This window comes from Anopheles darlingi, chromosome 2 (genome assembly GCF_943734745.1).
Source record: "Anopheles darlingi chromosome 2, idAnoDarlMG_H_01, whole genome shotgun sequence".
NCBI classification, from domain to species: Eukaryota; Metazoa; Arthropoda; class Insecta; order Diptera; family Culicidae; genus Anopheles; species Anopheles darlingi.
Genome location: NC_064874.1, coordinates 39584403 through 39607405, shown reverse-complemented (window position 1 = coordinate 39607405; position 23003 = coordinate 39584403). Strand labels below are relative to the sequence as shown.

The window sequence follows — 23003 nt, the reverse complement described above, 5'->3', positions numbered from 1 at the left end:
TAGTGCGCTGTTCTTTTTGTTTCTTTTGACCCCTCAATCAAGGCAAGACGACAGGGCGCAGGCAAAGATGAACATGTCGGTGGCACTGCTGTTTGACAGTGTCAAAAACTCGTTAAAACTTTTCCACCTTTCCACCAGCAAAACGGGCTGAAAGTGGAAACGTGGATGGCAGGAAGCTCGATAGGTTTACCAATCGTCCTGGACCGGTGAGTATCTTTGTTTTATTTTCCGGTGCAATGTGTATTCTGACCGCGGTGGTGAGCAAAAGCTGCCAGATCTCGGTGCTCTTGTCAAGGCGTGTAATGAAGTGCTACACCTACACCGCGGTGTTGGAATGAAATCCGAATGCAAATGAAATGTGATTGAATTCAATTTTCGTTCCTCACCATCGCGAGTGGCACCGAACGGGCGGATGGACGTACGACCACAAATCAGCGTGTTCGACGTTGACGTTGTACGATTTACTTAGCGTTCTTTGTTGGAGTCCGAATGACGAATCATTTCTCGTTACATTCGCCACCTGTCAATCGAGCCATTTCAACGTTAAGCTTATTTGTCCAGATGTTTTTGGTTGGTTTTAGCGGCTGGATCAGACGGAAACAGCTTTTCCTGTCCAGGCTGTCAGTGTGTATGCGAGTTTGAGTCCTTTCTGTGTAATGCACTTGGGGTTTCCCAGACTGACTGAAATCGTTCTCGCATATCGTACGTCAGCAGCTATTTCGATCTGTAACAACATTTTGAACAAACTCGATTTACCTGTGCGTGGTTTTGCAGGATGGCAAACGGGTTTCTCAATACTTTCTAAACCGATCATCAAGTTGACGTCGTGATCGTGCGGTTTGCTTTTCATATTTGTTTTTCCTTTTGTATTTCACATCGTTTTTGTTCCGATTTTCCAAAGAAACACATTATTATAGTCGTTCGCATTCACAAGTTGGCGGCGGGGAATGGTTTGCCTGTGGACGCTCCCTGTTTGCAGCCGTACGGCTCTACCGTGTAGGTGTGTGCTAGCAAGTTTGTCGTATTGTAATTAGATTTAGATTACGTTCTAGGTTTTACACTCGCTCGCTTTCTTCCCCTGTCCCACTATTTTTCCATTCATCCTATCGCATTAGGTTCCTCCTGTGGTACTTAGCAATACAGACAGTGTCCATTTGAGAATTTATAATTTAAGATTCCTATCAGATCTTTATCGATCGCCATGTGGCAAGAGTACTATCAGTTAGGACACTGCTAGTAAGGTAGGATCAGGCCAGGAATGTTCTACTGTGGTTTTGGTTGGATGTTGCGGGGCTTCTAAAATGATGCTCGTCGGCACACCCATGAGCTCGTCGCAGCATGAAGCTTTCCTCGCGATTTTGCTGTTAGGAATATATTCACACTGCCGCTAGCGAAGCACGCTACTCTAATGCTACGACGGATGGTTGATCTTTAGCTTATTTATTTGCCTTAATGCGCACACCTTACACCGGCCTCACTGATAGATAGTTAGATGGCGTGTGTATGGCGTGCGGTGATTTTGTAGTTGTAGAGAGATTGTTAGAACGCAATCCTGTATCAAGACAAAGACGAAGACCGGGCTCGTCTGGTCTTCTGGTTGTGGTTGTTCCCGACGATGCGACGGCGGGTTTGAGCAAACTTTGACCAGTAGCTACGTCACACACGCCACGTATAACAAAGGTAAGACGGTAGTGAAATTATCAACATTGGTCCATCTAAACGATTAATTACTCTCATCATAGACAACAAAGATTAGAGATCTTCTTACAGTTTACAGTGCTATCGATTAACAATCACAAGGGATATCCGAGAGAGTGAGGGGGAAATAGAGTTCTGGTCCAGTAGGGAAAGTCTGGTACGGTACTAACAGTGGTGAATTTAAACAATACTCAACGATTCTATGAAATGATGGTAACTCCCATCGCCATCCTAAACTATCACTAGTTTGCAGCAGGAGCCTCTTCTTCTTTGATGATGTGTAAATATGATTGAACAAGGGTTTGTTGCTTCTTGTTGTGATTGTATTCGGTCATGTACCTGCGTTGTTCGCTTCTGTATGAATTATTTTAGTTCTTGGGTTCCGTGTAAAGTGTGTTCAGCTGTTTGAAAAATAAACGTTCAATGGTGGAGGTATTTTAACCCCTCTCTAACATCATGGTCATACAAACAACTTACCCAGCTACTCTTACAAGAGATGCGCATTCTTCTATCGCTCAAACATTTACAGGATACAGATTAAAAACGATAGGAATGTACAAAAGAATGGAAAAGCGACGTTTGAACTACAACCTCTTATGTCGTTTCATTCTTGTGCACACCGATCGTTGGCTTTGTGTACCTTATTTGGAAGGGAAATGTGTCGGGATGAAGCAGCTTTTTATGGCTCGAGTAAAGTTCAATATCTTTTCCTTTTGGTCAGAAAACAAATGTGATTGAAGATAATTTAAGATTTTCGGCGAGGAAAAGATACCGCATGTTGCACGTTTTAACTTTCCCACGGTTAGTCGCATTCAATCATAAAGATAAGGACCGCTTAGCTAAACATCCATAATCCGGCGGAAGCTTACTTTTCGCTCTTATGCAATAAATAATCAATAATCAGTCTTATCGTCAAGTAACATTCAATAACTATTTCACTGTCCTGCGGTTCATTCGAGTAGCGAAAGATTCGGGACAAACTTATAATAAGGTGCGCGGAAATAAACTGGCATTTCGAAATGAAAATTTCATTCCTTGGAATTTACGGTTGGATAGCGTGTGCTTCTTATCGCAGGAAAAGCGAACAACTCGCAGCGAAAGATATCAACCGACGGTTTAATCAATAACAACATATTACGATCAATAAGTCATAAGACCAGCATCTTTGGATAGTTTCCTTGTTACAGCTTACACGAACACGCTTGAACGAACTGCTCCTTTTCCATTTACACATTCACATCACTCCATTTTCTATTAAATAGTTGCATCTATCACGGAATTTGCAGAAGCACACATCTAGCACCTGACGATGCTAGATCGCTCACTTACCGGGTTACGATCTTATCTGCTTATCAACTAGCCATTGATCCGTTCTACTAACGGAATCTATGTCTACAGACGGTGTTTTGAAATGATCGGTAGATATGTAGTTTGGTTTATCTTCCTCGTTTGGTGCTTAACTTAGGTTGGGTTTAATAATTGAATAGACCGATCACGGTCGCGCTAGAGCGACGCAAGAAGGAAGGGCTATGCTCTACGCTCGCGAAGAGAATTGCGCGCCAGATTCTAGCCACAATGGGTGGTTGGCTGGCGGAGGTTTTCGATTCGATTATGTCCATTTGGTTTGCTCTACAGTTTCAACATCAACAACAGCGAGAACATAAATCCCTAAGACCCTACGTATTACTGTGCACATGGGTGTGTGTGTGTGTGTGTGTGCATTGGCCTGGACATGTGATTTGTAGCGATGTGCGTGTGTACCGTGTAGTGTTCCGTTAGGAGGAGGGCTGCCAAACGTGGGTGAATGCAGTTAGAGAGGTATCGGGGTGTAAGGTAGCTAACGGCTTAAAACACGATTGCTTTGGATTGATTTTCACAGTTTCACACTACAGTTTGGGTCAATGGTAAGCTCTGCAGAGGTCTGCACACCCGGTCTAGGCTGGGAGTTGGGAGGCTCTAGCGCTTGTGCGGTTGTTGATGTTGAGGCTTAGTAAGGTCAAATCGCTGATACCTGCTCTAGGTCGGCGGACGATCGCCCCGAGTTCATCACGACGTTCTTCGCCGCATAGTCCGTGACGTACCGGTCGCTGCTGCGTGGATAGATGTTGCCCATCTCCTGGCCGCAGCACCACGAGCTTCGCGACGTCAGGATGCGTTTGAACGCCTCCCGGAACTCGGTGTTGAAGATCGAGTAGATGATCGGGTTGAAGGCTGAGTTCGAGTAGCCCAGCCAGGACAGTACCTTGAACGTTTGCTGACCGATGCAGGTTTTGCAGAATGCCGCGATAATATTTACACAGAAAAACGGCACCCAGCAGATTAGGAACACGCCCATAATGACACCGACGGTGATCGCGGCCTTATGGTCGGACACGTGGTACGGCGAGGAAGCGTGCTGCGCCAGCTGACGCAGCTTTAGTTTGTTCTTCGCACTTTTTGGCCTTCGTATACTGCGGTAGCGTTTCTCGCTGATCTCGCCCGGCCGCGTCACTGCCCGTATCGACTTGACGTGTTTCTGGGCATAGCAGTACAGCCTGAAATGGCAATTTATTGAAACATTTTTTAAAAAATGCATTAGCTACAGCAAAAATTTGTCACAAACGACCTAAAAGGCAGTCTTTTTTCTTATTTTATTTACACCGTCATGACGGAAGAATAATAATTTCACCCTTGTAGATCAACGAATTTAAAAAAAAATACATTTAATTTCCTGCCGATCGAAAATTACATTTAATGACAGATTTACAGACAGAGAAAAAAGGCACATTTTTGAAATTAGTAATCTTTTAATGCAGTACACTACAGCAAAGCATCGCTAAAATGATCAAGACTCTCATTGCTGACAAACAGTTTCTGGGAATAGTCTGTAATCGTTTTCGATTGAATGATATGCTCGGCTCGGGAAAAATGACTTAGCTACAAATAAAAAAGAATTGGAACTTCAAAAAAGGATCCCATTATATTTCAAATGTAGCGTCAAATATTCTAGAACCAGACGCAAAAAATAGGGGTTTTTCCAGAATGCTGGCTAGAAATTTTCTTTAAACTACCTGGCAAACCAGACCAGCGCAGGTACACATCGTGCTATGGTATCTATTACACCGAACGTAATACCTTCCCCAGATTCTACCAGAGCCACCGATAAGCCGATTTGCGATTGCACGTATGGTGAAAATTAATTTAAACTTTCCGATGCAGGTTTCGCTAAACTTTCAGCATCATCCAGATCTGGATTTTATTGCCCCAGGGAGCCACGGTAGGATTTCCGAGGTTTTGTGTTTTCATTCTCTTCTTTGAGCCGTTATTCAATCGCGTGTTGTAATTGGCGGTTTGTAACTTTCTGCTCCACACCAACCAGTGCGGTGGCTGAATGTGTAAAAACTGGAATAGCAATTGAAAAAGTAGATCAGATGCGAAAACCGGATACCCGGTTTCGAGCACGAGCTATTCACGCCAACCGAGAGAAGATTAACGAGTTTCTCGTGAATGGACACGTTTTAACTGCTTGGAACACACTGCAGTGAATGATGCTTTTCGAAGGAAAAGCCTGTGAAATCTCTTTACAGTTAAGGGGTAACTGTAGCTGGTGCAGCGAAGCCCACGGTTTGATTACATTGCACACAGTGCCAGCGTATATTTACTCACCTACAGTAGATGCCGATCATAACTATACAAGGTACGTAGAAACTTATACAACTAGAAACAACGGCATAGGTTGGTGTTAGATCGAGCGCACACGTCTCGTACTTGACCCCGTTGATTTTGAGCGAAGTATCCGTTTTGTCCCGCTTGTCCCGGTGCAGATCGAGCGACACCGGTACGAACGACACCAGCGCCGCCAGTAGCCAGATGACCGCGATCGTTCCAATGGCCACCCGTCGCGTCACCCAGCGGCCGTAACTGTGGGGGGTGAGGATAGCAGAGAAAATGAAAATAATTAGCCTTAAGTCAACTAACGTTACCGCCGAGCGCTCGTCGTGATCCCGGTCGATTGGAGTTTCTCATTTTTGAATATCAAATATAAGCGTGTTCACGCTCACTGCTCTTTCAATTTCACACCGAAAAGCTCCATCTGGTTTTCCACAGAGGATTCGCAAACGAAGGCGGATAATTAAAATGGAATCACATGTCAATACCAGTACGGTACGGGCGTTCGTTTCTCGTCGTCATCCTTTTTCGTTTTTCACTTGAATTCGGCACTCGAACCGGATGCGGATGAATTCCTTTCTATGTGTGTGTGTGTGTGTGTGTGTGTGTGTGTGTGTGTCAACTGAAAATGATTTTTTGTTTCTCTCGAGAGGCATTCTAGTGCACCAGCATGACTCTAGACAGCTGTAGAAAGTCTCATCGTGCTGGTGCATCGTTAGTATCATAATCCCGCTTTATCATCGCCCAGCACATATTTCCGCAGACTCATTCCGTTTTTGTATGACAGCAATAAACTGCCCAACGAGAATATGAGCTGAAATTCTGCGCATTTGGCCAGGTTCATGTGCTGAGCAAGCCCATCGATTGTACCAAACGCGCGGATTAAGAGCTGGATGTGCTTAAATCTGGCGCGTGCGAGTTTGCTCACATTTTTCGACCATTGGATACGTCTCACGTACTCGAATTCGAGCTGTGAGCATGAAACTCGATTTTTTTAAACCGAATTTTTTTAAACTTAACCGACAGGTAGATTCGTTAAACTGAAGGTAGTTGCGGGAGGGAGTGTAAATGAACGCGTAGTGCCGTGTCCGCTCGCATTCCGCTAAAATCGTCGAAGCAAATAGTTCAGTGTCTCCAGTGGTGCTTAAATTTGGTAATTGTGTTGTGCTGTGAAATTGTGTTGTGCCTTCAACCTCAAACGTGTTCGTTTTGTTCTGTGAACGAAAGGTGTTGAGTGTTTTCCCGTGAACTGTGTGCTGTGAAATTGTGTTGTGCCGCTTTGCCTTCAGCCTCAAACGTGCTTGTTTTGTTCTGTGAAAGAAAAGTGTTGAGTGTTTTCCCGTGAACGTGTTGTGAAAATGGATCGTACAAAGCAGTTGCAAAAAAGTGGCGTGTTCTATCGCCGGAAGAATGCCATAAAGCGTCAATATGAAAACGCTAATCTTGCAGCTGGTAAGTCAAAACAAACGATTATCAATAATTGGTGCGAATAGTTGAGTGATACTAATTTTTTTTTTCAGAAAATTCAGTTGGCTCGGACTCGGAGGAAACCCACATACCCCAAGTGGGTGGACTTGCCCCTACATATGGTGTCCACCCTACAGTGGGTGGACTTGCTGCTGACGGAGCTCTCGCTTTGGCATCTTCTTCAACCAGGGTACCCAAGCAAACATAGGTAGCCTTCAGTTCTCATGAGGAGAACAATAACTCCCCCTGAAGGCTCCAACAGTTCTGCTGCTGACAACAATCAGAACACCAAATCCCCTCAAAGGCTCAAACAGTTCTTCTATGAGAATACCAAATCCCCTTGAAGGCTCCAACAGTTCTCTTATGAGAACACTAAATCCCCTCGAAGGCTCAAACAGTTCTTTTATGAGAACACCAAATCCTCTGTCCAACACCAAATCGTGTGAAATTTAATTTTTTTATTACCCAAGCAACCACGATCCTCTTGTCTGCTCTTTATTCGAACAATTATCCTCCTGAAGGAACGGACAGCTCTCCTCATCAGAACAATTTTCCTCCTGACACCGGTGGTGCATTTAACCCAACGATATTTTTTAATAAAAACCCGGAGACGGTCTTTTCCCTGTGGAATGAAAGTTTCGAATCATTTATTTGTCCGATTTTGAACTCCTTCCGCCGATTTTCCCTTTGTGAATCAATCCCGCTGAACGCCGCGTGCACCCGGAACACTGACGATACCACGCGGAGGTCGCAATCGATCGTTGCGACCGATCGGGGCCGCAAACTCAGCTTCAAAACACCGGTCAGGTTCCGAGGTTCGTTCTCCACACCGGTGCTGCCTTGGGCGGATTGCGGACACTGCCGGTGACCTTATTGCACGTTGCTCTACCATCCCGAGGGGTCGCGCTCGCAACAGCCAGCATGACCATTTTGTTCAACACCATGATCATCTTTCGGCAGGTCAGTTCACCGATGATAATGCATTCCGTCATCTGTGGCTGTATGCCTTTTTCGGCATCGATTACCAGCGGCATCATATTGGTGATCTACGCATCGCCGATGATCGTCCGGATGAGGTTGACATGGCCGATGATGATCCGGATGAGGCTGGCATGGCCAGCACCTTCAACGAACGTGAACTGAACACGTTCAAACCCAACCCTTTCAGGTTATCCGGCAGATCAAACTGGAAGCCGAGATCAAACGTGATACGAGTTTGATGACGAGTAGGAGATGTGCTAAAGTTGCTCTGTAAGAATGTTGATCCTTGATATTATGCCGGCATTATAATGTTATTTTAAAATACTTACGATGGTTGATTCAGCTACTGCAGTACTTGGTTTAGATGTGCACTTAGAATTTAGAATTTTCACTTTTCTGAATTTGGATTTGAAACATAAACACGCGACCGATCGGTTTGACATAGTGTGCGTGAAGCCAATGGGTGTTTACAACCGCCACCCCCCATTGACAAGCAGCATGCAATGTAACTGCTTAATGTTTAAGGCGGCTGCTAAGCGGCCACTAAACAGGCAGGTTTCTCTACACAGTGGCCGCTTAGGGGCCGCTTAAACATTAAGCGGTTACATTGCATGCTGCTTGTCAATGGGGAGTGCCGGTTGTAAACACGCAGTTGCTGTAATGGTATGTGTGTCATTTGGATGTCGTCCTGAAAATTCCGGAAAGAAACGGCGCAATAGCAACGCCGGTTGCAACATCGCGTGTTAAAATAAGTAAAAAACCTTTAAATGAGTAAAAAGTGTAGTGTAGAATAAGTGAAACAGTAGTGTACCATCGTAGTAAGCTGAGGTAAGTGTAGTTCACCTTAAATGCGTGTTTGTTTCTCGTTTATCCGCAGCATCGTGATCGTGACGCAGTTTCTGATATTATGAAGGAACACCGGATGATAAGAAAGGCTATGGGATGAAGTAAGTACGCCGGTACCGGATCGTATCAATCCACGGTGACACTAACACGGATTCTCCCTTCCCCACAGGATGCTCACAATTCCATACTAAACTTTGAGGAGAACGTGTCGTGTACTTTGCCGTGTAGGAAGGGCCCGGTGGCGTCGAGTTGGCCAAGTAGTGTAACCTGCCTACCTTTCTGCGGTCGGTGGCCTTTACGGGGGGAGAAGAACTTCGAGCAGGCACTGAAGGATGCGCTTAACTTTTGAACGAAGTGAAGTGATCGATTGAATGATTTGTGCAGCAACAGCAGCATTCTGTACATCATGTGCAGTAGACACAGCAGCCGGTGCAAGGGGTGCGGTGAATGGGGGAGGTGAAGGATGCGCTCACCTTTCGAACAAAGATGCTCCGTTGCCAGCCCGTACGCCATACGTGAATGGTGCCGGTGATGTGCCGAAGGAAATCGCCGGTCGTGAGTGGAGTGCGGAGACGATAGAGGACGTCAATGCGACTACAACGGTGCTTGCCCTGAAGCATGGACCGAAAATGTTCATCGAAAACTACTTCCGTAATGGGTAAGTCGCGTCGGCACCGAGGTGGGGCGGGCGGGATTTGTACATACAAATCATAACAATGATCTCTACCCCGTAATGAATGATATCAATGATCTCTACCCCGCAATGAATGATAACAATGATCTCTAACCCGTAGCACGCCACCGCTATCACGACATCACCGCGGCGCGGGAGAACGATCGGCTAAGGCCCTGATCGTCAATGGGGAGTCCCCTCTGCTGATCGGGAATGGTAGCAGCTGCTGCTCGTCATCCCACGAACGGATCCACAATGAATTACTGCGGCATGCACTGACGCATCATCCGCTCCATCACCACCACCATTCGAATCAGCATCACAGTGAGGTTCAGCAACGGTACCTCATCGGATGCCACTTACGAAAACAGCGAGGAAAGGTAAGTCCTTATACCGGTGGTCTGATTCATTCTCATTCCCTTTACCTCTTTCTCTTCTTGACAACCACCATCCACATCATGCATCGGCCAAGGATGTGGAGGAATGTATCGGCCAAGGGAATGTGCTCTCCTCGCCAGCCTCGTTGAACGGTTTGTTAAAGCGATCGGCACCGAATGATTCGTACAGTGGCACCTCGACTGGCCATCATCACCATCACCACCATAATCGGCAGCAACTCGTTGCTCACCGGATCAACGAACAATGCGGATAGCAAACGGTGCCGGCACTCCTCCACCACATCATCCACATAATCTCGGCACGGAGTACGGTGGCCCAGCACCACTGTCATTGCCAGGTACGGGTATCACGGTGTCCCCATACTAAGGTGGAATTCTGCATGCTGCTAGCATAGCTTCGGACGATCTACTAGCGTTACACCTCGCCACCATGGCAAAGAAAACCAAAGGCCGCATCGGAACGGCAGTGATCCAGCAGTTGCGTATGCTGTGAAGGTGATGTTGCCGTCAGTGCGACCGAAACTGCCGCGAAGGAAGTTGATTCGATTCGAAAGTCGAGATCGAATCGAAGTGTATCGAAAGAGAGCACCATGCATGGCATTAATACAATAGTAAAATAAATTAATTGTACAATATTATAATAGTTTCATTTGATTTAAATGAGAATGAGAAAGAAGGTAGGATATCGGACTCTGGCGAACTCAACACGAGGGTTATAAACGTAGATTCAAATTCTGTCAACTCAACACGAGGGTTATAAACGTAGAGCAATGTCGAGCACCTTTCTCACGGCAGTGAGATTCGAGCTCACGCACGGATTACGCGCGGATTTTACTGCAAGCACGTTCCTTTTGACGTGTCTTTAAGAACGTCGCGATGCGGCAAACGACATGTCGAAAGCCCCATGATCCACAAGATTTTTTCGCTTGGGTGATGCAAGCGGCTCGGCCAAAAGGGTTACGAGGAACGAACGACTTGGTCGTCGATAGCCCTTATGTCGTTGCTGGAGCGTAAAATTTATCATAAAGGAAAATATGTCCGTTTAATGCGCTGGATCACTAGTCATGCAGCGGCATCAAACGACCATCGAGAGTGTTGGTGTTAATGAGGGCTCCCAGGGAAGAGCGTGTGTACCGGGTATGTAATTCAATAATGTTTTCGCGGTTGTGCCGTAAAACGTTGCATTTATGGCCCTAAAGAAGGCGAGACTCGCCCTTTTCCTGGGGTACAATATTTTGCTGATGCCATTGCTGACTAGGCTATTGTTTTTACAGAGACAGTTTTTTTCTTGATAAAACATGTTAAAGTAACGAAGCAGTACAAACTGACTGACTAGGCTATTGTTTTTACAGAGACAGTTTTTTTTTCTTGATAAAACATGTTAAAGTAACGAAGCAGTACAAAAAGTTTGTAAAAGTATAACACAGGTATTGAAAAGGATGATAGGAATCTTGAGCATAAAGTAAAACAGACTTTTGCGGACAAATGCAAATCTATATTGAAAGTCAATTGAGTTAGATTTGCATAAAGTTGTCCATTTCATTACGCCTCAACACGGAACAGATTGCAAGTTTATTTAATTAAATCGTAATCTAAAAGTTGCCCTCTACAAACAGTACTCACTGGTAAATCTGAAATTGTGAATTCTGAATTCCCTTTATTGCCTTCGGTGCAGGTAGCAGATGGTGAATGGCATAACGGGTGGCGCATTAGAATTCATTCATGTTTCTCACATTCGCCAGACCGTGGTGGTGACGCCGATGGGCATAAGCTCCAAGGGAGGAGCACAAACATATTGAACAACTGCTAAGGGAAGCCAATGCCCTACCGTGCCAACCAATTCGTAAGACTAAAGGGTCACGAAATGGCACTCGGAAAACCTGCCCGCGATTACGAAACCAATAAAGGCAGAAACACCTCATCCCATCCTCCAGAACACATATCCTCGCGTGGTGCGCGCCCTTACAATCGCGAGTCTCGCATTCCGGTTTGGTTTGCGGGCTTGCTGCTGTTATACGCAGCGCGGAAAAAGGAAAACTGCAATCCACAAAACGGTGAACCTGCCTCACCGAGAGACAATTTGGGGCCGTTCGCTGTGTTTCCTTGTGTTGCCCGCTCTTCGCTTTGACTGGCGATGCGCCCTTGACTTTTCGTCTTATTTACGAGTAATTTGGAGGTTCGTTACCAGCACCGACCGGGGAGAAATGAATACTTTAGAAGCATTACGTGATATTGCTGCGTTGCCACTCCCTTTAAATTGTACAGTCGGGTTAGCCTTTTGATTTCGGCAGAAGTGCTGCTTTGGGAATGATTTGATGGCGAGTCAAGGGTTCGCCTTTAAAAACGGAGAAGCATTCTTGTGGCCACGGAGAAGGAGAGCGGAGCGTGGAAAATGGGAAAATAATTCAAACGATCGGTTTTTTTGTTGATATTTGATGCTGCTTGCTGTTATCCGTAGATATTCGGGGATCAGGTGCATTACTGAAATGCATGAAATCCAGGCTAATAAATGGAAAATAGCATAAGGTTCTCACACTGAAGGCGTGAACTCTACTCCACTTGATCTGCAAACTTTTGCCGCGAAACTACGTTCCTTGAATGCGTCTTCAATAGTAAAGATGGCACAATTAGCAAGATAAACGAAGGATCGAGAAGTTCTTCTTTTGAAAAGGTTGAAGTTGGCTTTTGGAAACGAATGTTGGTTGCTGCATCAGTAGTTTTTATATATTTTTTTCTATTATACAATCGTTCCAGCCTTCAAAACACAGAAAAAGAACAGTTTTGTAATCAACAAAAATAGCAACCAAACGCAAATACTATATTTAAAAGAGTCATTCACTTGATATCCCACAGCTGCTCATTTGCATCTGTTCCCCGCTCATTTGCATCTGGTATTTGGATAAAATTGATGAGAGTATTGATAATATGTCCGAATGTTATGCTGAAAAAGGTAAGCACCAATATCCATGTTGAGTTCAAATGAAACCATACAATTTCGCGTTAATCGAAATACCATAGACCATTGATAAAAGGTTGACGTTCGCAGAAAAGGGTATGCATAAATTAAATTGATTTGATGGGAAACTGTAAGTCTTCGTTGGAACTCGTCCTACATGATTGTCTGTGTTTATATTTTTTAACATAACATTTTGAAATGTGATCGATACTCTCATCTATTTTATCGAAATAACACATGTAACTGACCGAGGACTGCTCATTTGGTTCGATTGTGATGTTTGTTTTAAAATAAAACATTATCTTTTATTTAGTCGGTATTCACACGCTCATGTCTTGCATGCTATCAACCATTCTTACTAGTGCTTTCAGTAACGGCAAACAAAGCACACTAAAAGTTGAACGAAGCGACCCAAAGGTAGACGTTAGACGGGGGCATGAGACATATGAGCTTATTCTTCACTAGCAAGGGTTCCCTTTCGTCGGGCTGAAAGCAAAACGTATTGAATGGAGTGCTGGAAAGCATGAAACGAAAACTCAGTAAATTATAGCGCTCCCCGTGTGGTTTGAGTCACGACAACATGCGATATAAGGAGTTATTGTGCACGAAGGTGGAAGCGATGTATGTATTCTTCTGGCAAGAAGTTCTTGCAGCATCGCGACCAACAATGAATGAACGTCTTGTCGATAACTTCTAATACCACAGAACCGCAACCGCCTTGTATCGACCCCAGGCCAATGTGAAAGGATGAATCGAGAGGGTACTCGGAGAGGGTTGCTGCATTGGAGGGGAATTAATTTACTTTTGATTTACTCATGCTTTCGGCGCAAGGCATCTGAGGCTCACCGACAGGCGCGGTGAGTGTGTTGTTTTCGTGTAGTACATAAAATTCGTACTGGAAGGAGCGAAGGTTGATTTAAAATCTAAACAAATTTGAAAATTTAAGCGATATATTAACGTGGTTTGCAAGAGAGAATGTTGTGAGACCTCGTTCCCTCAGGGAACTTATCGATGTCTTGATTGAGAAGTGGTGAGAACCCCTTTATTGCATTTCCACCGGATGCAACAATTGGAAAAGTCAGTTCCGGAGCTAGCAGCATAGTGACCTCGGATGCAGCACTATTCCATGGCCAGCTAAACAAAGGCTAACTGCTTAAACTCACTTTGGAACGTGAAAGTGCGGAAGAACACGTACAGTAAAGCCAATAAGCTAAGCCGAATAAACTAGTGTAGACTGCACTTTCCGTGCCACCGTTCCGTGTTGTGTAGTGGTATTGCTATGTGATCACGTAAGTAATCCGTACAATAGCTTCCTCATGATTTCACCGTGTTTCAGTTTGGGATTAGCGGTTTTCCTTGTTGTGTACATTCGCTCGGTTTCGCTCTCGGACGGTACAAGACACAATAAAACCAACGCATAAGGAAGCACTCCTTCACCTTCGTCCTTTACGACAACTATAAAGCAGTTCTCTTTGATGTTATTCCTGTGGCGTCTGTGGCATTGCAAGCTCTACCATGTCAAAATGAAGGGGTCCGAAAATGTTGGTGTAAACCAAACAGGAAACAATTACGCTCAGTCCAGGACGAAACACGATTGTCAAGTGGTCTACGGTCGCTGATAGAGCGAGGCGCCGCTTATTACAACCAAGTACCAATTTGGTGGAAAGCAAAAATGTGAAAACATTAGAAAGAATGTATGAGACACAAGGAGGGAACGCTTGTTTCGCTTCCGCGAACATAATGAAGCAACTTGCGAAAGAAACACCATTGTTTGTCACTAAAGCACTGAGCACACAATGTCCTACCCTCCATCTTGGTTCTTTACGATTCCCTGCGCCACCTGCAATGGGACGCCGCTCTGCTGCATGCGGCAAAATATTAATAAAAAGTTCAGTGTTTTTTGCGTAAATTCATTTGCCAACAATTCGGCGGCCAGCTTACTCACCCTCTAACAATACACCATTCCATCCCAGCAACCATAAGCGATTCATTTGCTGGTGGTACTCAATATGCGACCGTACCCCTCCACGGGTTTCCCTTCCACCATTTACTTTTATTTGACATCGTTTATGGTTTTGCTTAATTTTATTGCCATTCCAGTGGTGGAAAGTTTGCTGGCCAATTTACGAGGTGAATAAATTTTTCCTACGCTTTTCACATCCCCGCCCACCAGCGACATGACATGTAGCCGCACCCCGGTGCCGTGGTGCAATGCTATTTGATTTCGATGGTAGATGTAGTCGAGTAGTGAAGCGAATGGCCGGCATTCGGTCACTTCACACACATAAAGTATAACTTTTTGTTCCTTTCGCGCTCCTGGCAGGTGAGTAATGCCGGTTCGCGGTCGACGGCTGTGGTCAATGGTCGCGGTTGTCGAACAAATTGAGCCGCGAACGGCAGGCTTTGCTGCAGGAGTGTGGTGGGTTCGGGATGGTGCGTTTATGCGTTTATGATTGATGACCGGAAATTTGGGTGTGATGTAAAGCCCCTACATGACATGAGGCATTGGAAGGGATTTACGCATTGGAATTTGTGATTTTATTTCATAATTTTACGCATCATGCATTCGAACAAGGGAGTGTGCTGATGTGTCCAGTGCCATACACCACTAGACACACACATTCACACACATTGTACCAGCTGGCAATCAATGCTATAATCATAATTACCACAGCGGCGCCAGCGAAATAATAACGATTGTCGAGAGTCCATCGTCACTGACCATAATTTCCTTCGGTTCGTACAGCCACTATCGCAAAAGAGGGTACGGCACAAACCCCGGTAACCGCAGGGCGGTTGGCGTGTGCAAGCTTCAACGAACGTCCCGGCTAACGGTGGTGCACTTGTCGTACTCGAGGGGCGCGCAAACCTCAAAACGCTAGCCTCATGTACCCGGTGACCGCAGCTCGGTGATGCTGCCAGTGGTGCTACTGCTGCTGCTGATGGTGCACGACTGGCACTTTTGCACATGGTTGGCGCGGCGAAAGTGCAAATGGCAGTATCTGGCCACAGTGTACATACGTGGTGACTGCTGACTGGCGTCGGTGCAGGTCCGACGATGTAGCAACGATCATGAGCATGCAATCGATGCGATGGATACAATTTCATACTTTAAATCATCAATGATGATAATTATACCCATAACCGGCCAAGGGTTTGGTTGGTTCCCCTGGTTCTGGTCGCTGGTGTTATCGATCGAACGAAACTTAATAACAGAATTCAATTTTCGTTTACGTAGTCCAATAGACATTTTGCAACGCGGAAACTTAAGGCTTGGATGGATACTTTGTTTTGTTTAAATCGAGGATTAATGAAGAATAAATAATGGGGTTGGGAAATATGGGAAGCGAGATTTCAAGTGCAGCTTTTCATTAACTTCAAGCAGCGTGAACCCCTCGGGGCCGGGCAGGAAAAGATAAACGAAAACAAAGGCTCAATCCCTGAGCCCCCCCACCTCCTCCTTATCCCTGGGATCCATCGGGATCCAGGGTTCGGGTTGCTCACTCGAACGGATAAATAGGTTCAATGAAGTGAGCACCAGGTTTCGCTGGAACATTTATAAATCAATTAACCATTGTTTATCGATTGACGAGTAGGGGGATACTCGTGCATAACACCAGCCATCCCGCGCACAGGAACGCCACTAACACGAGCTGCGTTAAAACCTCGTTCACGGGATGTACCGCGAATGAAAGCACCCGGGAACGGAAACCTAGCAGGGGCTGCTCAAGAGGGATGGTGTCATGAGGGCAGCCCTTCAGGGTTCGTTCTGGTCCCCAAGGTTGATTATTAAAAATAGAAAGTTACAAAATAGCCCATGCATGACATCCAGTGAAAACGACCTCGACACCGCCGCCGCCGACGACGACGACGACGACGACGGCAATGGCGATGATGCTGATGGTGATGATGGTGATGATGAGAATGATAAAGTTGTGAACCACAGCCTGCCCCGTGCGTGGAAGCGTCGTGAGCCCCGAGGTAAGGAAGGCAAACGATCCTGGCGTTGGATCCTTTTCCTGGTGTTGGAGCGGAAACCCTTTTTTGGTTTTCCTCCGTCCGTTTTTCCTGCTGTCGCTGTCGTGGACCCTTCAACTAGGTTTGGTTAGGAGTTATGTGCGGAAGGAAAGTGTTAGTGTTTACGATCGTCCGGGTGCGGTGGTGTAACGACTGCTCTCTTGGCTGCCACTACTGGCTGGCTGCTGGATCGGTTGGTGGCTGGAAGGTGAAAGACTATCGTATCGCAAAACCACGGACAACGTCGTCCTAGAGCTGTGGCACACACATAAAGTGTGAAAGGTTGGTGCTGGTAGCCACATCAATACATAATGTGGCGTTGGAAACTTTCGAACGGCTCAATCGAACGCAGTAGTCGAGTCGAGGGGAGGGAACTCGAACGTTCTCACTGCACTGCGAAAGCCTGTACCAGTTAGAATCTGGCCACTAGTTTTTACTACACTAATAATAATCACTGCAAACGCAAACGTAAAAAGTAAAAAAAATCTCCACACTCACTATGAGCACTTTATTTGAGTGAAGGGAAAACCGCAAAACTATCAAAATTTCCAAATTCAACTGAAATTACCTTATTTAAGCGATTCTGAGGGTCTCTTACGTTGAATATGGTGAAATAAAACAGACGAGGTAGTGCAACATATTGCCAATCCAATCGAAACATATTAAACAAGTGTGTCATATTTCACATACTACGTACAGATTAAATTCAAACCACGGATTTTGATGGACGATGGACCACTCGTCAAAATTCATTTCAACAAATACCAGACCATCATTGGGATAACACTCATTCGAAATTTGTGGAAATAAGAAGGTTTACAGAAAATAATTTTATTCCTCATTTGTCCAGGAATGAAGATGGCATGTTTTAGGAAGATGGTTTTACAGCAGGTAGTTAATTTTTCTTTTTCAAATAGATCGATTTTACTGTGGCCATCTTCTAATTGGTACATGCTTTATAGCACCGCCGTTGTTCCCGCCAAACTATGGCAAGCTAAAGCTAAATGGTTAGGTGGAAGAAGAACAAATATATGACACTGCCGTACTGATGCAGCTAGTGGCGCTGGGAATTATAGAGACCATTTTGGTTAAACCAATAACGGGGACTTTTTGTGTTACCCAAGTGCATCAGCAAGTTCCATGAGGGGATATTTGTTTTATTTTAGGGTCAAACTATGCTCTCCCTTGAGGGTTGTTAGTGTGATGAGCATTCGAAGAGTGCAGGATTCTTTCCGGAAAGCTTTATCTTGCTGACGAAATAGCTTTCGTTGCGATCAAACGCAGCAAAAGAATGGTGAGCGGTAGCGGTCGTTCCTTAATCCCAGAAAAGCTTTTCAATCTTTCTAATGGCATTCGCTCACGATTTGTGCGCTTCCTAGAAATACGGTGTACGAAATGCGGACGCTGTAATCGGTATGGATTGCAGAGTTACTACAAAATAGAGCAAAGAATGAATGCGAAAACTTCCAAAGAACGTGCCAACGAGTGTTCATACGTGGATAAGTTTTTGCGGTAAGGGAGCGTACAAGTCAAACAGAATTGTGGAAAGTTGTTGTCAAAAGACGCGTCCCTCGTGCCCTAAGCATGGGCAAAGGATGCATTATGTGCAAACATCGTTGCCAGACAAACACCAGTGCCGGCGATATCGACCTTGCATGGTGGAACAGTGATTGCAATCCTTCAATGATTTTTTTTATAACAAATACGCAAAGTAAATACGGTTTTAAATGTCACAAAGGGTTTGGAAGACCTGTTGACCTACTCCATCATCATTCTAGTGGTGGAACGTGTGCTTCGAAAAAATCACAGCTCCTGGCAACTGTGTTAGTGAGTGAAAAGCGTAGGTTGCTTCTGGATCCTTTGTTGGGTTGCTATAGTAACGGCAGGGACAGGTGCCCACGGCAAATATTGGGAGTTTATCTGAGCTAGATAACATAACCTTGAATATTATCATGAGATCTGATTAATTGTGCTTGGTAGCGCGAGGACTATGTCCGTCCCTGTGGATATGGGTAAAGTGCTCAAAAGCTATCGGCTCACATCTAGCTATTATCTTTGATTCTATGGGTGTGAGAATGACATCACGGGGAACTATAAACATGAAGAACTAGATAAATGTTCTCCTTCAACGATAACTACCGCCTTTGTCAGAATATTCTTGGCGATTCGCTCATATTCGCATATTGTCCGAAGCATTTCGATGTCGAGTAGATTTAATTGACGGAAATAATTTGTCGACGGAAGCTAACTTGAACACCAAGACGCCAGCTAGCAGCTCGATGACCCTTGACTACCCGTCCAAAACCATGACATCATTCGTTCTCGAGTGCTCGAGTCCGAGGACTCTCTGGATAACACATTTCCTAGATTGTTTGTGGTTTTTAATTCTACCACTTCGAAGGAGGAAGTTTTAATTAATTCAATTGTTTTCTGTACACTTACGGCGCCATGGCGCTTCCCTCCATCCAGCTCATACCGTGATAGTGATAGTGTGCTCCATCCAACCGATGACACGTTGCTGCGTATGCTGTATGCTATGTAGTGGTTCGCGTTGTCCGAGTGGTGCTGAGTTGAAGCCATCCAGCTCGTAGCTATTGAGCCAATTTAGACGAAGGACGGAACGACGGTCCGGTAACCGTCCTGGCATTCCCTCTCCGGGGTTGAGATTCTGTATTTGGAACTCTTTTGTAGAATGGTTTACCCTTCGTGCCCCTTCGGTAGTGGTATTAGCAGGATCAAAAGTTTCGGGGTGTTATGGTTATTGTGTCACTTTTCGACAAACAACTCGTTCGCCGATGCCGTGTACAGAGTGAGAAGGGTTGTTTGTGTGCTGTTAACGGAGACTTTGGGATCGTCATCATCCAACAAATGGCCGTACCCTTTCGACTGGCACATTCGAATGCGGACGACGGTTGTATGGGAACCAATCGAAAAGAGTTCCTTTTTTGGGTGGCCATTTCGAAGCCAATTTGGAAACTTTTTACACCTGATTTGCGCTTCTTTAAAATCACACAAGTAAACCATGTATTGCGGGTTGTTTGCAAATGATAACAAATTAAAGCCTTTTGAAGTATTCCTTTTCGAAAATGATTACTAAATGTGGCTAGTGATGAGGGTTAGCTACATAAAATCACAAAACGTGATGCTTTTATCCTTCTAGGACCATATTCACCTAGAACATCAGCATACGACACGAACGTAACCGTTATCGGTAGATCCCGGTGCAACCTTTACCGAGGGCCTAGAGCAGATAAAACGAGGCTTTAAAATATGAATAACCATTTCGTGGGCTCACGTGACCCGGCAAGCGTTCACGAGGAGGCAGCGGGAGTGAGAGAGAACACACACAATTCTCATCCCATTAAAGCTCGTATACATCAAATTTGTAACGATCCTTTGTCAAGTCGCTAGGAAGCCACCGGCATGCGGCCTCGTCCTCGAGATGCATAAACGGCCGAACGGCAAGCGTGTCGGCGGATAAGGAACGTCAACGGACTGAATCCCGTGGCAAAGTTAATCCCGTGGCCTATGGAAATGTAGAATCGGTCGACCGGTGGCCCAGTTGTGCACTTTTTGGCCCAATGGTGAATGTTTTTATGTCGCACTGTGGTCACCGGTTCGCTACAGCGCTGGTCAAAAAACGTAATACGTACTCTTATAATGGCTTGATTTGCGTTAATAGCCCTTGTAAATGAGTGTCTTATGCGAGCGCAGTCAAGGCTTCAATCGGTTCAATCGGTAGAATAATGAAAAAATATCTCTTCAGTATCTATTACCTAACGAGGATCAATTACTTTCGCTGCAAAGAAAAACAATGAAACCCATTCCATCGATTTATCTGCTCCACCTTTCAGTAACTGATTTGTGCAGTAACCTCACTGAGCTTATTATTCTTGTATGTTTTTTTTTTATAAAAAACCAGGAACTACAATGCGATCGATTCACTCGCCTGGCCCGCTGCGGCGCCGGTTTACACTGTTTCAACATAATTTCTCGTCGTTATTCCCTGCCTGGAGCGAACTGACCAATCGCGCATCACGCCAATTGTACCAACGTCCGTATGCACACACACACATTGCGCACAACTTGAAACAATGGATCCAAGGGGCCAAGGGACATGATGACGGTTTTGGCCTGATATGGTTGATGCCCGATGTCTTTTTATATGGGAGGCCATTATTTATGCAAATTAAAATGATTTCACCGGAACATGCGAAGGCGCAACGGGCGAAGCAAGATGGATGGATGGGCACACACCGGCACACGGTACCGGACCCAATCCCACCGGTGGTATAGCACCGCACCAGCATCACCAGTTTCTTCACTCCTTTCGATTGCCCGAAACATTCCGTCCGCTTGATAGACCCTACCTGCGAGCCTTTCATTGATCAACACGGCAACAAAGAAAAAACCAAATCCGTGAACCGGTGGTGGTGGTGGTGGTGGCGGTTGGATTGTGTTTTGTTAGTCCCTCTGATCCTATTGTTCAAAAGGAAGCCGCTCGGTTTTTTTCTCACTCCCGTTCACTCGCTTTTGTTCTTTACGTTTTCATATTGCTCCTTTCCGTCCTTTCTACACTCGCTTTCCACATTTCCCCCCCAAAAAAAAAAAAACATTTACATCTACGTTGAGGTTCACTAAACCGCCTCTCGATGCTGATGAGCATATCTCGCCCGGCACGCAAAGGCAAGGGGTGTCCGCAAACTTCGACCACCGTGCGGTAAGGGTAAGACCAAAGAGGGGGAGGCCTACAGGGAACCAGTGCTAATGGGCGGGAGACCGGTAGTAGTGTGCGGAAGATTTTAGTGACCGGAACCGAACCGAGTGGGTCGGTCAAGCCGGATAAACACTTTCGGGATGTAATCCAATCAATCCGTCGGATCGATGCCGGATTATTGGACCATCGTCTCGAAGCAACCCTCCACTCGGACAGTGTGTCGTCGTTCCGGTATCCGGCATCACTGGGTGGGTGCTATGCAAATGAGACATTAGTTCCATCACACGAGTCCACTCCACGGTGGAGCACTTGGAGCTGGTGAGTGAGAGGTTTGCGGAAAGATTGAACAAACATTGAGCCTTTCGGTACGGCAACACTAAATTGCTAAACACAGCTAAATGGTTGTTGCTCTCTTGGGAGGAGCAGCACATTCAGTACCGTGTGTGTGTGTGTGTGTGTGTACGTTTGTTGTGTTTCTTTCCTGGCCGTATACGACGACGGCCGACGGTTCCATTTGAAGCGGAACGAGAACAAATTGCTTGTCGCATCGTCCGGCACTGGGACTGCGGGGGTTCATTTGGCCATCGAAGAGGTGAAGATGGCTGATTGTGTTTTGGGATACCGATGGGGACGCGTATCGTAAATTGACCGCACTTGGAATCACTCAATCCGTTGTATGTATTGGGCGTTGTGCGAATCACGAGACGCTCGCTCGGCCGCCCGCCCGGCCGATCGCCAATTTTCAAACCTACCGTAACGGGTCCTTGATGTGAATGTATCGATCCAGCGAGATGGCGCACAGGTTCAGGATGGAAGCCGTCGAGCACATCACATCAAACGCAACCCAGGTGTCACAGAACTGTGCCCCAAATATCCAGTATCCTGCGGGAGGAGGGAGGAAAAGAGATTTTTTTGTGGTTTTTGAGGGAACACATACGGACACAGAGTGACAGTGAGTGATGAAGATTGAGCATGAATGGTGGGGGAAATGCGCGCGCTATTGCGAGCATCATCGTGAGTGAGGTTTGATGATTGACTGCTGCAGATCCTTACCGAGCAGATCGTTAACGCCGGCGAACGTCATGACGAGCGATGCAACGAACAGATCGGCGATGGCTAGCGAGGCCAGGAACAGATTGCCGATGCGCCGCAGGCTGCGCTCGGTGTAGATAGCTATGCACACCAGAATGTTACCCGCTACCGATAGAAATATCACAATCGAAAGGAATACGCCTGTCACGGGGAAGAGAGCAAGAGAGAGTAGAGTAAGAAAGAGTAATAAAGTGCTGGATGATGCCGTCACGCGAAGACAGATTGTCGTAGTGTGCCTGGAGCGGGCGTTCACCCAGATCGATCGCTAGCCATAGTCCAGGGAGCAGCGCCACCGTTGGTGCCTTTACTTACCAAGAAATGACATCGACAGTGGTGACAAGACATCAACGTCGTCATCATCGGTATCATCGCCGGGACCGCCGGCCAATCCTGTCCCACTGGTACCACCGGGGACTCCCCGGCTACCGTCGCCCGTACCATCGGTTTGGTTCACTGACGTGAGATTACCGATCGTCGACGCAGACACGACCTGTGGAACGAAAGTGAGAG

The 23003-nt window shown here is 45.8% G+C and overlaps 3 protein-coding genes across 7 annotated transcripts in view; 1 reads left to right on the top strand and 2 right to left on the bottom strand.

Annotated features, from left to right (window-relative positions):
• Positions 1-893: 893 nt before the first annotated feature.
• LOC125952263 (dopamine receptor 1) overlaps positions 894-23003 on the bottom strand; it is an 88940-nt gene continuing 66830 nt past the window's right edge. For all 3 annotated transcript variants that reach the window (XM_049681628.1, XM_049681627.1, XM_049681629.1), the window contains 5 exons: positions 22806-22983; positions 22455-22634; positions 22154-22283; positions 5344-5598; positions 894-4232 (listed from right to left, as the gene is read on the bottom strand). In XM_049681628.1, the coding sequence (XP_049537585.1) occupies positions 3695-4232; positions 5344-5598; positions 22154-22283; positions 22455-22634; positions 22806-22983 (1281 nt within the window). In that variant the 3' untranslated portion in view covers positions 894-3694. The remainder of the gene's footprint in view (positions 4233-5343; positions 5599-22153; positions 22284-22454; positions 22635-22805; positions 22984-23003) is intronic.
• Positions 7847-8245, bottom strand: LOC125952265 (uncharacterized). Its single transcript, XM_049681634.1, has 2 exons — positions 8124-8245; positions 7847-8062 (listed from the first exon to the last, which is right to left on the bottom strand). The coding sequence occupies exons 1-2, from the start codon at positions 8235-8237 to the stop codon at positions 7847-7849; spliced, it is 330 nt and encodes a 109-aa protein (XP_049537591.1). The 5' UTR covers positions 8238-8245.
• LOC125952264 (uncharacterized) lies at positions 8475-10310 on the top strand. Of its 3 annotated transcripts, XM_049681632.1 has the most exons (5): positions 8595-8622; positions 8691-8741; positions 8810-9298; positions 9435-9693; positions 9786-10310. In XM_049681632.1, the coding sequence occupies exons 3-5, from the start codon at positions 9012-9014 to the stop codon at positions 9963-9965; spliced, it is 726 nt and encodes a 241-aa protein (XP_049537589.1). In that variant the 5' UTR covers positions 8595-8622; positions 8691-8741; positions 8810-9011; the 3' UTR covers positions 9966-10310. The 3 variants fall into 3 exon arrangements, with proteins under 3 accessions (XP_049537590.1, XP_049537587.1, XP_049537589.1); XM_049681633.1 differs by lacking the exon at positions 8691-8741 and having other exon boundaries at positions 8475-8622; XM_049681630.1 differs by having other exon boundaries at positions 8475-8741.